The sequence below is a fragment of the Varanus komodoensis genome, unplaced genomic scaffold (genome assembly GCF_004798865.1).
Source record: "Varanus komodoensis strain SLA01 unplaced genomic scaffold, ASM479886v1 scaffold3, whole genome shotgun sequence".
In the NCBI taxonomy this organism is placed as follows: Eukaryota; Metazoa; Chordata; class Lepidosauria; order Squamata; family Varanidae; genus Varanus; species Varanus komodoensis.
Genome location: NW_025335761.1, coordinates 46,284,029 through 46,299,929, shown reverse-complemented (window position 1 = coordinate 46,299,929; position 15,901 = coordinate 46,284,029). Strand labels below are relative to the sequence as shown.

Here is a 15,901-nt window from a genome sequence, read left to right as displayed (position 1 = left end):
AAACTTAGTGGGACTTATTTCTGAGAAAACATTCAAAGTATTTGGAAAATCCCACTAGTAGTGTAGGGTTGTTCAGGCGCTGGCAACAGAATGCAGGCCAAATGGGAGAAGCAGGGAGAAGACCAGGAATGGGCCAAGGTGCTCTGGATGTGAGCTTACTTTATGCCCATTCCAATTCACAGTAAGCATTTCACTGGAAGTTCTCTTAGTGTTACCTGCCATGGTATAGAAATAGGCTTATGCAAAGGTCTAGGGCAGGCTTGCCCAACCTAGCAGCTTCCAGATGTGCCAGACTGCAACTTCCAATGGCCATGCTAGCTGGGAATTGTGGAAGTTGCAGTCCAACAGATCTGGAAGACCAGCTTGGGGAAGGCTGGCCAGAGTAAGAGGCCAAAAGTGTAATAAGGAGTAAAGTCCATTCATAAAATTCCAATCTAGATCCAGGTTTAAAGAGCAGATGCAATTCGCTGGGATTCCCCCACCCTCCCCACCACAAGGCTTACCTCAGTGGGAGGGACAATGCCCTGATACGTAGCTACTCCTATAAAGACAGATGAGGCCATGGGGCAGAGAGGATTCATCTCATCGGGACTTAAATGAAATCATCTACATTAATGGGGCTGCTTTCATACTCTCTAAGCCTGGATATAGCCTTGAAGGTTCTGATGTCCCCTTAGCCACTACTAGACTGATCACATCTAGAATTTGTGTGTATGTTTTAGATAAACAGTGCATTTTCAGCTAGATCTAAGTGCAGTCTTCAAGTATCACCACAAAATCTAAATGCTGTTGAGCAACAGGGCTTTGGCGTATGCCCAATTCTAGCACATGGGAGGAAATAGCACTTAAGGACAATAGACCAAAGTGCACATCAATCAGTAACTCCCTTCCCACATTAAGCTGATGGCATGGGAGCCATTATAGCTACAGCTCCTTCCCACACAGCTAGGATAAGAAAAGAAGCCTGTGGCTACACCAGGACGGAGCCAAACCTCCGCATATCCCTGGATTTCTTACATGACTTTCAGCAGGATACAAAGGAACTGAACTTCCAAGGCTCCCAAGATACCAGCATCGTGTGTTTTTCTATTGTTCAGCACTTAGCACAGACATGGGGAAAGTGTCGCCCTCGAGATGCTGGGGGATGGCAACTTCCAGCAATCCTACCCAACAAAGCCAGTGGCGAGGGCTGCAGGCCGTTGCAGCCTGCCAACATCTGGAAGGATGCGTATCCCTCCCCACAGCCCTAGCAAAACTAATTTGCTTCTCTAACTCTTCATCCCTTGGGGAAATGTTGGGAAACAATTATCCAAACAATCTCCTGAGATCAGAAAAAGAAGTACAAACATTTTAAATTATAAGTTCCAATGGCACATCAGGGGAAACTGTACACCTTTGGTAATTTGAAAGAGTGTGAAGGGCCCATGTGGATTCTCATCAAGAAGGTGATAAATTCTCCTTCCTTTGAGGTTTTAGGAAAATGTTGCAAGATGGGCCTTCTGCAGCTACTTTAGTGGTAGGAGGAGTTCATTTTTTAGGGTGGCAAATTGGACAAGTTTATCAACCAATCAGCCTTACATTTTTGTTATTCTATGGTATCTCTATTTTCCCAAGCACATTTTTACACAAGAATGAATCAAGAGATGCCATGCCTACCTGTGCCTCACAAATAGGTATCTCCCAACATTGTAGAAAATGTGCTTGTGAAAATAATTAATGAGTTTTGTGTGACTTTTCACATGTCAAATCTCCACTGTATATTCAATGTAGAGGGGCAGAATAGCTCCCTGGATTGTGCACCTATAGTCACAGGAGACTTCCAGGGTGAGCAAAAGGGTAAAGATTCCCCCAGTTCTTTTGCCCTTCCTCTTGTATATAACATTCTACATTTCCTCACAAGAAAGGCTGACAGGTTGCCCCACAAAGGCTTCCAATTGACAAGAAGAAAAATCTAATTTGCTTTTGTGCCTTTTACACCAGTGTGATTTGCAGCAATTGGTTGGTGAGGCTTCTCACAACATGGAGGAAACTTGATCATCTGCTAATCTTGACAGGTCAAGCTGCTCTTAACAGCACTGGAGCAGCATGTAATAAAAACCTGGAAATCCTGGGAACAATATCACCCTTACTGTGAAAAGGGATACAAGGCAATTTGATGGCTGGGATTATTTGGGTTCTGGTATCTAGGAATCTGGAAATTAACATCTATGTGGCAATTGAGCTTCCTGTTTACTGTGTGGAACTGAACCAAATCCTTAGTCCAGAGCAAACCTCAGACAGGATCCAAATGTGAACTTCATTTCTAGAAACTCTCAGATTTTATGAGACCACTCACAAAATAAAGGGATCAAGATTGTTGCCTTTCAGGGACTAAGTCCTATTGGCTTAATGGCACAAATAGACATTTTGATCAGAAGACCAGCCACATGTTTGGGACACCTGATTTTTATTTAGAAACTCAGAGTCATTCTGTCAGGGAAAGACCTGCTGTGGGCCCTCTAATCCTGAGCTGGGTCAGCCAGATTGTTTTGGGCAAACCTTTAACATTTCCTAGAGCTGAGCACAGCCCACCAAGCTCTTCTTTGGAACCAGTCAGTAGTCAGCAAGCAGTTCAGCTGGCAGACCAAGGCCCAGTCTACGCAATGGAGCAGAATAAGACAGTCCAAAGCTAGAGCAGGTTGAATGGACCACATGTGAGTGATCACAGTTCTGCATGTTCTGGTGCAGTGATAATTTCCTGCAGGTAGAAAAGCAGCATAGGAGGCAAATGGTTGGGTTACACCCTTTCTCCCTAAGGTTTCCATTTGCAGGGAGATATTTAGCGGGGAGCTGCTGTCTTTACGGCCTGGGACCCATACCCACCTCCTTCTGCAACCCATGTAGATCCAGCCTGGGCAGCCACTGCTGGAATTAATTAGGAGTTCTAGATCTTACATTTCACTGAGCTCTGACCCTTCTGCAGAACACCGTTCCTTTTGTCAATAAGCTATCCATACACATTACTTAACCTATTTCTTTCTGTTTTTCTTTGACAGCATAATTTAAAGCTTACCTTAGTAACGTCTGAGAAAAGTATTTCAGAGTGTTTGCAATGTCAGTTCCAGAGGGGACGGGGTAAATGTTGTGAAGGACACGGTTATGGTATTCTTGCAAGTACCGGATCTTGGAAGCAACTGGATTTCGCCACATCGAAGACAAGAAAGCAGGAGGAAGAAAAGAATATTTTAGATCAGTTCTGGTGACTAGAAAATTGCAGTTTTCCTACAGTCCAGCAGAGTTATGTCCAAACTAGGTCTGCTCTGTGATCATGGCTCTCCCACAGGTTTTTGCTTTCTGTTTTGCTTAATAACACTTGCACATTGATGAGAAGGTGAAGGGAATATGAGCTGGACCCTCAAACATGCCTAACCCCACTGAATTCAACAGATTTATGCATGCTTCTTGATACTGGCACTAAGGCCAAAATCTAGCATATTTCAGGTGAATCCTATGCAAATTTAGGCAGAAAAAAGGGCCAGTAACTCCCAGCATGTCCCATCAGGCAAGCTGGCTGAGGAATACAGAATCAGAGGAGATGTATTCACTTGGGTGCAAGGAGAGCACAGGATCAGAGGCCTACTTTACAGTCTATTCTGCAGGAGAAGGCACCAATTCTTTCTTGTAGACCAGTGAAGATTGGAGAAGAGAGCTCTGCCTGTGCTGGCATAAAACCTCTCTGTCTCTGGCTGACCTTTACCACAACTCCCCATGGGTCTCTCTTGGGTAGCCTGTCTCTCTCACCTCGGAGCCCTACAGAGCTTCTGTTCTAGCTCTTGTACCTGATATGGACCAGGCCTATTGCCTCTGTGCGGCAGCATCCTTGCTTACCAGATCTGAGGAACCAACCTTGGGCGGATAGGCTGGATTCAGAGAAGAATCAGCACAATTACTGGGGGGTGGGGGAGGCTATACTGGCTTCTTTGCCCCACCCCACACGAGCCAATTGCTCCCTCTGTGATTTGCCTAATTACCCTCAAGGCATATGGCCTGCCATGTCATCTGGACTCAGCAAGGGACACACTGGGTGGTGGCTTCAAAACATGGAGGGTCCCCCATCATATGCCTTGGATGTCATGCAAATTAGGTAAATCAGGCAGTGTGCAGCCAGCTCACATGGGGGCAGGGAAGAGAAACCACTGAGGCCAGTAATTAAACTGTAGCCAGTAATCAGGCAAACTCAGCCAGTGACTTATGTATGGTCAGTGGTGAATTCCATGACTGATGACGCCACGCTGAGCGTCGCAGCCCCCTTTTTCTAGCTAAACTTGCATAGATTCTACTGTTACAGTTGGGCTGGCTGGAAGCTGTAGGCCGTTTTTCAACCGAAACTTGCATCAGATTGCACCCTGGGATGACATGGGTCATTAGGATACATAGCTTCTGCTCTGGAGGAATCTTGCTTGGGATGGTACAGAAAAGCTTTAAATAGCAGTGTGAGCTCAGCTACATCCTCACAGTGCTCACTGACAAATAACTGAGGTGCGAACAAGCAGATGAGGGCTGTGGGAGCCAAAGAGCAGGGACGGGCAAGTTGTGGCCCCCCGATATTTCAGTCAATGACTCTCATCGTCCCTCACCAGTGGCCATGCTGGTTGCAGCTAGGGAAGGGCAGAAGCTTTGGCCTACAAGTTGCCCACCCTTGCCATAATAGGTATCTGCTCATACATCTCACACTGACATATTTTGGCCCCATCTGAGAACATGTGACTGTCCGACCCTCTGGTATGGTTACCACACATAACAGATTTAAGGGCCCCAGTGCAGAAGACCAATTTGTGAAGCTGTTGATGGTTTTGCTCAGTCCTCTGTGTTTAGGAGACCTTGGTGTTTGGGTGCGTTCTAACACATGGTAAAGACTGAGGGCCTACAGGAACGATCCAGACATTCCCGGCACTGGAGTTAAAGATAGTGCTGGAACCTCAGAAGGAGGTGTTGAAAATCTAAGCCTTTCTCCCCCACCTCCTCACAGCTGATACACAAAGAGCTATGCTGGCTGCCTTCCAAAGTTCAAAAACTCATCTCAGAAATGGAAGAAGAGCTCTGGGGGAAGAGGAGAAGCCCAGAGAGGCCAAGATATGAGCTACCCTGAGCTGCTTCCAGTCTCCTTTCATCTCTCTCCAAAGTGCCATCACAAGATGGAAAAAAGTGCATCTAGCAAAATATGTAGGACAGAAGGTCAGGGAAGCAAAGATTGCTCTTGCCATTCTTCCTGTCTCACACTGGATCATCAGAAGCCTTTGAGTTCAGGGATTCTGGGAACCAAAGGTGCAATTATAGGATTGCACACTTAATCAGTGATAAGGCTTTCCCACATTTAGCACTTGGTGCACTGATTACTAATACAGGTGTGCATACCTGACAGGTGACCATATCTTGCAGGTAACACTGAATGGACACACTAGATGGGCATTTGCTGACTTTACTGCTGCCTTTAGCTGTTGTTTATTTTTATTGCATTTAATGTTGATTCTTCAGGGTGCATTCCTATGCCTATTTAGACAGGAAAACTCTTTCCAGAATGCTCCAGCCAGCATCCCTGGCTGAAGGAATGCTGGCAAGTTTGATTTTGTCTCCACAGACATAAAATTAAACCCTAAGTTGGACAAGCTTGAGAATTTGGTATTGAAAGGAAGAGCAGAATTTTTTAAAAATAAGCAAATTCCTAAAGGCCAGTGGTTAAACAATTTATTGGCATGAATTCAGACTTAGTCATACATGAATAAAACCACTGAAATCAACTAGATGTATGCTACTCATACTAATTTATATCTTATTGATTTCTATGAGTCTGCCACCCTAACTAAATCTGATTACAACAAGTATTTCAACTATCAGCCATTACAAAGATACCCATCACAGTGGATTTTAAAATATCATAAACCATAAGAAGGCATACAACCAAAGCAAAGCTATTTTAATATGAAACTTACTTCTCAATATATGAAAACCAATATTTTAACCTTATCCATGGCTTCTGCAAGTCAAAAAGGGTATCAAAGAAACTGTATAGCCATTATACAATGAACAAGAATTGTAAAGGGAATGGTGCTTTCCTCAATGAGGAAAATGTCTAAAGAAATCAAGTCCTTTCCCAGATTTTTCTGGCTGGCATGCACAGGCATGACAAAAACAGTGACTCGTACAGTTCATCTTCTGTATTTTCTTCCATATAGCTCAGTAATTTGTTTATCACTGAGAGGGCTCCGTGTGGTCAGAATGGAATGGATTTTAAACAGAATATGGCAATGAACTATTACTTGGCTGAAGGTAAAATATTTCTCCATTAAAATGGCACTGAAAGGAAGGTAAAATGAACCATTGATAAAGCCAGAGCAGGAAGCAAGGAGCAGCTTTGCTCCTTGTCTTCCTCCTCTCCAGGTACAGCATACCAGGTGGTGAGGGTGGACGTCCCAAAACTGCCTGAATGCCTTAAATGGGCACCATTGGGCAGCCACCAGCTGATTGGGAGGCCAAGGACACTAGGGCAGAAATAGGCAGAAAGGTCCACACTTCAAGCTATTTATTATTATTGTTATTATTATTATTATTATTAAACATTTCTATGCAAGCATGAACCAGTTGCCTCTCAATGCTACTGAAATTCCTCCTGGATCCTGGTCACAGTGGCTACCGGTAGGAGCAAGCCTTGGCAGCAGGTCTCTTTTTTTATTCATGTGCAACAGTTGTTGTGTGAGAAAGAGAAGTTTCACTTTGTGCCATAGAGAGACGGAAGGGGAAGCAGTAATTAAGCCGAAACACACTCTTGGCAGGGCTTGGTCACCTGCTACCTCTTAGGGCTGGCTGTTGGGATGAAAAGGGGATTTGGGATGTTCTCAGGGCTTGCTACTTGCACTTACTCCATGTAATCCAGGTCTCCCCCCGAGGGGTGCAAAGGGGTGGATTTTTGCCTGGCTGCAGAACAGAGAAATGTCAACTCAAAGGAAGGCATTAGTGTGGGGATCGCATGCAAACTTACTCTCACAATCATGGCTGCTGTCAGGTCAGTTGTCTATTCAACCTAAGCTGCCTCTTCTGTCAGCCTATGCTGCCTGCTTTTGATCCAGCCAAAGTGAGTCCGGCAACACACTGTTACAGCGTGGAGTGCTTCTCTACAAAAGCCAGGTGTGTCCGTTTTCAGGATGACACAGGCCACCCCCACCCCCAAATCGCAGCCTTCACTCTATTTCCTCCTCACTTCATGATGCGGGGGAATCACCTTGGGGAATGTAGAATGGTAATTCATGAGCAGGTGAATTCAGGTTTTTCACAAGAGCTGCCAACTCTGATTATCTTTGCAAGGAGACACTGAGACATCTTTGCAAGAAGATACTGAAACACCCCTCCTTCAAAGGAGGCCCAAAGCCAAGGCTTGAACAACTTCCAGAGGAGATTCACAACATTTCTTCTGGAATGGTCATGTAGCTGGTGCTTATAAATGAAGGAATATTTTTGATGCAGACCTATGTTAATGTATTTGTGCATTTAATGTATTATAAAAATTGTTTGTTTGCCTGAGCTTTGGGGAGCAGGAGGATAAATAAGCATCATATAAGGATGGGGGGCCTTAAGCTCAGGTTCCATGGTGAGTTTCATATGCAGTGCAGGACCCACATGCCTCTTTAGCCTGGTGCTACTGAACAGTCACCTTATGCCTGAACGCGCTGCTCAAGAGCTGGGTGCCACACACCCACCACTACAAGGCAGAAAGCAAACCATGTGAGCTGCTGTGTGATGAGTCATGACCCAATTTGCACAAGACCTGACACTCCCATCAGTGGGAGTCACCAGATGCCAGGTCGTTTGGGAACTGGCTCATTTCCATTTCAGGGACAAAAATACATCCAAGGATCCTATCTGAGCCTGTATAGCCTCCAGCTTTGCTGGATTCCCCTTAAGTGGCACTTCTGAGTTAATCGAGGGAATATGTATTTTGTTTGCACCGGGCTGGCATCCATTAGGCTCCTGTCTATCTTATTGCTCAGTCCTGATCCATTGCTCTTCCCCAGCCACCTCCAGTGCAAATCCTCCTGTTCCATCATAGCCTGGTAGAAAGACTCCTCAGTGGATTCTTGTCTGCCTCCATCTTTCTCTGCCCCTACCTTACAAAAACCCCATATGAGGGCCAAACTAGATGGAAGCAACTTCCATGCAGCATATTGCTATTTCAAGACTAACATGAGAGGCCCAGTCATGATCAAGTGCAGTCTTAACATGTTAACCCTCATTGCAAATCCAGTCTGGATCAAGGCTTCTAGCTCTGCTATTCGCATTGGAAGAAGACTTGCATGATGAGTTTTCCTTCCCGAACACAAGCAGCAGGTACAGGGTGGGAGCATCCTGATGAGGATGAAGGATTAAAGAATCACCCGCACCAGTGCCCTAATCTGGGTCAAGTCCTGTATTCCTGCTATTCACTTTTTCAAAATAATGTATTTTCTAATCAATCTTTCTGGCCCTTTGCTGGGATAAATACTTCTGTTGAGTTCTTCTTGCTGCAGGTACAAGTTAGCTTGCAATCATTTGGTCTCATGAGGAACTGATAATGGATAAAATATCTCCACTTAAAAGACTTGGTAAAACTATTACCAGTGGCCCTGATGTCCTTTTTGTTGCATTCCAGTGGCATAACACTAGTGGAAGAAAAGTTTCTGAAGAATTATATTGAGTAAAAAAAGGAAGTAAAATCTTGTGCTTTCAGAAAATGAAAAGCAGGAAGGAACAGCTACAGTTTGTCTGATCTTTTGTAGACAATCTGTAAACATAACCCTCACTGCTGTAGTTAGTTCAATAATGCATATTTTCCCAGCACATCTGCTGGTGGAAGCTGGTGGCTGCAATGGTGGTGGACAGGTGGGTTTTAATCTGATAAAGAAGCTGCTCATGGTGCTGAACTGTATCCCCAAGCCAGGTCTGGAACCATGGATAACTCCTTTAAATTCAGATCAAAACCCAGCTATCCCACTGACTTGGGAGCCACTAGCATTCAGTGGTGTCTGCTCTAATCAGTGGATAGTTTTGATTACCCAAGCCCTACTGCAGCAACATGTTTTAGACTATACTTCAAGTTGGAGTGAGCTGCGATATACCTTCCTTGGAGTAACCAGGATTCAATAGATTTCACTCACGGAAAACTTCCAAGAAAGTAGTGTAGAGGTACCTGCTGAGAAACCTTAGATATGACCTTCCTATTTTTGGTTTGGGTTGCAGACTGGACTAAAAATTAGCTCCCTCCCATCTCTATGGTTCTACAGTTCTATGATTAATGAGTTTTTCTTCTTATAAAGTGCAAGCATGACTATTAGTGGATAACTTTCTGCATTAATCAAGTGGGGAGAGAGCATCCACCCCATCAAGGGTTGGGCAAGAGGACCTGGCCTTAAACTTCAGCAAGATTGATCTTCTTAATGCTCAGTCTAAAAATTATGGAACAATTCTGGAATTGGTTTAGCTTGCAAGGGATCTTTTTCTTGGAAATTTTGAAAACAGCAAGAATGAGTTGTGCATGCTTGGGTTATAAAATATCAGTGCCTATCAGGGGTAGGTATTGGTCTATAGTGTATCCCAGGATACCCTGCAATTAGGTGGTTGTGCAATATCTCTTCATTCAGTGTTGCTCAATCAAGCTAGAACAGTTGTCAGCTGACTGTATATCACAGTGACTTGATAGGGTGTCTTAGAAACAACATTCCTTTATGTATGCATCTGGCCAATCCTCCCCTTCCTCTTTAAGCCACGTCTTCAGCTATCTTAGCATGTAAATATTATTTCATTGGTAATCTGCAAAGCCATAGAGGAAGTCGATTTTATCCAGCCTAATATAGTAGGGAGAGAATGAATGCAAGAGGAAGACAAGAACTGGTCTTGAAGGTTCACAAAATTTATTTTTTAAAGTCCTCCAATACATTGTGATAAGATAACAAAAATAACCCAGCCTGAAAATTGCCTGTAACCTGGCAATGGACTATAACAAAATACACAAAGCTAGGCCCTTAACCCCCCTCCCTGCCTGCCTCTCCTCTGGCTGTGATGTGGAGGTGGAAAAGCTCCCCGCCACTTCCTGTAAATCAGCAGTAGGGAACCAGTGGCCCTGAAGAGGCTATAGGGCTACAACTCCCCTCATTCCCCTCCCCCAGCCATGTGCCTGCCTGATGGGAACTGGAGTCCAACAACATCTGGAGAACAGGATTTCCCAACCCTACTGCCAAGAGAGGGGACATTGTGTTGTGCAGTGATGTGCAGCTTTATTTCTAAGGGTTGCAGGGCCAATGGTCGCAGAATACCCGAGACAGACGGACAGACAGACAGAGGGCGGAGATTCAGATTCCTCGTAACCAAAGTGCTTGGTTGTTACTGATGATATTTTGCTTCGATGCAAGTCGAAGCTTTCAGAGAGGCTTGCAAGAACCTCTGCGCGGTTTACAACCAGTCGGGCTCTTCGATGCCCTCGGATCTCATCGGGCCCTCTTCTGTCCTGCTGTATCGGGTAAGCCGAGCGGGTAGGAGGGGTGAAAGCCTCTTGCCGCATCCAGCACCACGGACAGTGCCTGGAGCTCGCCCGCCCGCCCGCCCGCCCGCCCGCCATCCGTGCATCCCCGCCCCGGAGCGCGCCCACGTTGCTTCTCCCGCTTCGCTCTAGCTTCGGCTCTTTGAGGTCCCCTAAGCCGTCCCCCATCCCACCCCAGCCGGGCCGGGCTCGGCGCGGCTTTGCTACTCACACTGCTCCGCTTTAGTCGACATGACGCCGGGCCTCGAAAGGGTGGCCGTAGGGGTGGGGGAATGTTTGCTGGTCCCAATACTGACGGCGTCCGATCTCCTCCTCCTCTTCCTCGGCTAGCGGCGAGCGACGATCTCCTCGGGAGGCGGAGACGCCGAAGGAGCCCGATTCTGGCCCGAGCTGCCTCCTTCCCGCTCCTGTCCCTTTACCATCGCCGCTGCTGCAAGCGGCAAACTGCAAAGCTGGGGAGGGCGGGGGGAGGAAAGCCGAAGGCAGCCCCTCCACGAGGAGGTGGCTTCGCGGGAGCTGCAGAAGCCGAGCTCGGATGCGCCACTCGCTCCTCCCCGTCGCCGGCCCCCGGCGATCAAGGGGGGCAACTAGCAGCCCGCCCCGAAGAAACCATTCAGCTCCCCGTGTAAACGCCTGGGAAAGGCGACCCCCCCCCCACACACACACACAAACACGCCGCGCGCGCGCGCGCGCGCCTCCGCGCAGAATGAGATCAGGCCACAGAGAAAGGTGGGGCGGGCGGGGGGCGGCGACGGCCCATTCATGAAGATGGGCGTCTGCGCGCGGCCGGCCTTTTAAAGGGGAAGCCCACCGCGCTCGGCGTGGCGGAGAGTTTCTGAATGGGAAGCCGCTGAGCGCCTAGTCCTGGGCATTACACAGGGAAAATAACGCCTGGGTGGGGCAAGCTGGGGGCGGCGGGGCTTTCTTCTCTCCGAATGTGCATGGGATTGCGCCCCACATCCCATGGGAATCCTTCCCAAGGAAGTGTGCTTGGAATGGCAGAGCGCAGTGATTAGTGTGTAAAGGGTTTGGGGTTTCGTTCGTTTCCTTTTGTTTAGATCTCTCTCCACACAAAAGAGGAGGGCATTTAAAATGATGAAGGGGCGGGAGCAAGGGTTACGGCATCCAGGGGTGCTTGCTTAGAGATGAGGAGTGATGGGGGACGTGAACGAGGCAAATGAAGCATGGAGTGGATAAAGGGGACAGGGAGGCGTTTTTCTTCCCCCCCTCTCGCCCCACACTGGGGCCCATGAAGCTGATTGGTGGGAAATTCAGGACCGATCAAAGGAACAACTCCTCAACACTGTGCACCGTTCAAGTGTGGAGTTAGCTACCGCAGGATGGACGGAAGGTTGCAACATGGATAGCTTTAAAGGGGGGTTAGATGAATTCTGAGAGCCAGTGTGGTGTAGTGGTTAAGAGCATGGGACTGGGACTCAGGCGATCTGGGTTCTAGTCCGCGCTCAGCCATGGAGCCAACTGGGTGACTTTGGGCCAGTCACAGACTCTCAGCCCAACCTACCTCACAGGGTTGTTGTGGGGATAAGATGGAGGAGGAGAATGATGTAAGCTGCCTTGAGCCCTTTGTAGGAAAAAGGCAGGATATAAATCGAAAAATAAATAAAATTCGTGGAGGATCTGGCTATCCGTGGCTACTAGTCCTAATGGTTATTCGCTGATCAAAGTATGCCTATGTACCCCAGTTGCTGGGGAGCATAGATGGGATGGTGCAGTGGAATGCAAGGAACACTGTTAACTTCCCACCGAAGTGGTACCTTTTTATCTACTTGCATTTGCGTGCTTTAGAACTGCAAGGTTGGCAGGGGAATTCACCCCATTTTGCAAATTCGAACCGGTGACCTTTTGATCACCCAGCCCAGCAGCACAGCAGTTTAAACCACTGCACCACCTGCATTAGGTGGATCCAAAACTGGCTGCTAATCGGACACAAAGAATGCTAATCAATGGCACCTTCTCAGATTGGATGAAGGTAACCAGTGGGGTGCCACAGGATTCAGTCCTGGGCCCAGTGCTCTCCAACATCTTTATTAATGATTTAGATGAGGAAGTACAAGGAAAATAATCAATTTGCAGATGATACAAAACTGGATGGAATAGCAAACATCCAGAAGACAAGATGAAGCTCAAGGGCAATCTCGATAAACTTGAATGCTGGGCTGAAGGCAGCAGAATGAGACTCAGTAAGGACAAGTGCCAAGTCCCTGACCTAGGAAAAAGAAACCAAATGCATTGATACAAGATGGGGAATACGTGGCTCAACAGAACTGAAAAAGAAAAAGATCTCGGAGTAATTGTGAACAATAGGCTAAACATGAGCCAACATTGTGATGCAACTGCCAAAAGGGAAAATGCTGTTTTAGGATGCATTAACAGAAGTTTTACTTCCAAATCATGAGAAGTAGTAGTTCCTCTATACTCTTCACCAGTCAGACTTCATCTGGAATACTGTGTCCAGTTCTGGGCACCAAGATTTAGGAAAGATGTAGAGAAATTAGAAAGGATCCAGAGGAGGGCAACAAAAATGATCCAGAATTTGGAAACACTGCCCTATGTGGAGAGACTGAGAGAACTGGGCATATTCAGCCTTAAGAAGAGAAAACTGAGAGGGGACATGATATCATTCTATAAGTACCTCAAAGGCTGTCACAAAGAGGAAGATCAAGATCTCTTCTTGATGATGCCAGAGTGTAGGACACAGAATAATAATTTCAAGTTGTGATAACCCAGGTTCGGTCTGGACATCAGGAAAAGCTTCCTCATTGTCAGAGCAATATGACAGTGGAACCAGCTGCCTGGAGAGGTGGTGGGCTCTCCCACACTTTGTTGTTGTTGTTGCTAGTTGCGAAATCGTGTCTGACCCTTTGCGACCCCATGGACAACATTCCTCCAGGCCTTCCTGTCCTCCACCTTCCCCTAAGTCCACTTAAGCTCACATCTCCCACACTAGAGACATTCAAAAAGAAACTGGACAGTAATCTGAGTGGGATAGTGTGACTTGGTGTCCCGCAACAGCAGGGGTTGGACCCAATGGCTTCATGGCCCTTTCCAACTCTACCATTCTATGATTCTATGAAGTCCAGAACATCTGGAGATCAACTTTCTGCCCACCCTTGCCTTCCCCAGCTGGATACCCTCAGCTTAGACTTTAACTACCATCAGCCCCAACTAGTATAACCAAAGACAGGAATCCTGGGAGCTGCAACGCAAAAGACAACGCAACACAGCCCCATCTTCTGCCCATTTTTTCTGAAGTAAGTCCCACGGGATTTAATGGTGTTTATTACCAAGTAAGTTTGTGCACAGTATTACAGACTTAATATCTTGAGTGTCTTACAAGAAGCTGATGGACAAAGGACTGATTTCAACATGAGGGAATATCAAATTGCCTGTCAGTATCATGACTGAAACCCTTCTGAGTAAAGGTGAAATGTCACAATCACAAGGGACCTTTCTGGCCACAGTTCCATTCATCCCTGGCCTGCATTGCCAATATGAAATGTCCCTGTTGGCTGGGAATGATGGACGTTTTCATCCGATTTATTTCAAGGGGGCAGTGGAGGTTGTGGGACAGCAGCTGATCAAGAACACTTTGAGCAAATGTGCAGGCACAGTCCAGCTGGGAAGCTAAGGCACGTCACATGTCTGCAGAAACATTTTGTGAACGTCCATGACAGAAAACAGGTTAGTCTGACATCCTTGGGTGTCCTTGGGCGTTCTGCGGCAGATGCAGGAACACCGAGTTCTGGGAATTACTTTTCTCATGTCTCCTTGCTGGTAAGGAGAGGTCATTTTTTTCCATTGTCTTCCCTAGTCGCTTTGTCTTCAGTGAACTTCTACAAAAACTTCTGCTGGAGAGAGATCATTGTGCCTTTTCCTTCATGCAAGAAAATAAATTATGTAGAAGATTTGGAGCAAGTACTAGAAAATGTCATTCCTTCTCTTATTGCCCACTGGCCACAAACATAGAAACATAGAAACAGAACAAGTCAGAAGGGGTCTCCCAGGCCATCTAGTCTGACCCCCAGCTCCAGCCGGCTCCGCTCATGACATGCCCACCATGTGGACGTCCAGCCTGTCCTTGAACACTCGCACCGATGGGGCCTCAATGACCTCTCACGTAAGCCCATTCCACACCCTCGGGGTCCTGACTGTCAGGAAATGCTTCCTGGCATCCCAATGGAACCTTGGTTCCCTGAGCTTTGCTCCGTTGGAGCGCGTCCTGCCTTCCTCTGCAGGGGAGAACAGGTCTCTACCCGCCTCCATGTGACATCCCCTCACATACCTGTATGTCGCCAACATATCCCCTCTGAGTCTCCTCTTCTCCAGGCTGAAGAGACCCAGTTCCCTCAGTCTCGCCTCATACCGCACCCCCTGCAAACCGGCCACCAACCTTGTGGCCCTGCGCTGCACTGACTCCAACCTGGCTATATCCTTTCTGTAATGAGGGGCCCAAAACTGAGCACAACATGCGCATTTGGCTCTATATAGTGCGATCCTTCACGTGTCTACTCAGAAGTGAGTCCTACTGACCTCCATAGGACTTTTTCCCAGATAAATTACAGCACTGCAGTCTTAGCCAGGATTCCTATACTCATTTATCTGGGCATCGTCCTCATTAAAATCAATGCAGCTAACTTCAGGGTAGACACACACAGAACTGTGCTAATTGATTTTTCCATCAACTCCCAGATACTCAGGAGGGATACACTTAGTAGCATCTACAAACCATCAAAGGCCAAGACTAAAGCAGGCACTTTTATGCCGCAAATCTGGATAGACAGAGCCCGACCATAGTTACTCACATGCTGGTAACATCCTGACTGGATTACTATAATGTGCTCTGTGTAGGGCTGCCTTTGGAGATGGTCTGGAGACTTCAACTGGTCCAAAACAGGGCTGAGCATCTGGTGCCATATATCAGTTTGCATGCCTACATAACACCTATTCTGTATAAATTACACCGGTTGCCAGTTGAAGTTCAGGCCCAAATTAAAGTGCTTGGTTTGACATACAAAGCCCTAAACAGTTTAGGACCCGGTTACTTGAAGGACTTCTTTTTCCAGTATACTCCTGCCTGCCCATTGAGATCTGGACATGAGGTCCTTCTGAAAGCGCAATCCCTAAAGGAAGTAAAAGGGAAGGAAATGAGAAGGAGGGCCTTCTCAGTGACTGCCCCCCACCTTTGGGATGGGCTTCCTAAAGAGGTCTGCCTAGCACATCATTTTGGGACCAGGTGAAAACTGTCCTCTTTTGAAGGTATCTTGAAACCTGACTTTAACACCTGATTGTAAGAGCTCACTCTGCTATGTACATGTTCCCCCCTTTTCCAAGTACTTC

General features: G+C 46.8%; 1 protein-coding gene across 2 annotated transcripts in view; it reads right to left on the bottom strand.

The window, feature by feature from the left end:
- UNC79 (unc-79 homolog, NALCN channel complex subunit) overlaps nt 1-10,887 on the bottom strand; it is a 157,606-nt gene extending 146,719 nt beyond the window's left edge. For both annotated transcript variants that reach the window (XM_044436415.1, XM_044436416.1), the window contains exons 1-2: nt 10,755-10,887; nt 3,053-3,173 (exon numbers count right to left, since the gene is read on the bottom strand). In XM_044436415.1, coding sequence (XP_044292350.1) covers nt 3,053-3,173; nt 10,755-10,776 — 143 coding nt within the window. In that variant the 5' untranslated portion in view covers nt 10,777-10,887. The remainder of the gene's footprint in view (nt 1-3,052; nt 3,174-10,754) is intronic.
- Between the last annotated feature and the right edge of the window lie 5,014 nt (nt 10,888-15,901).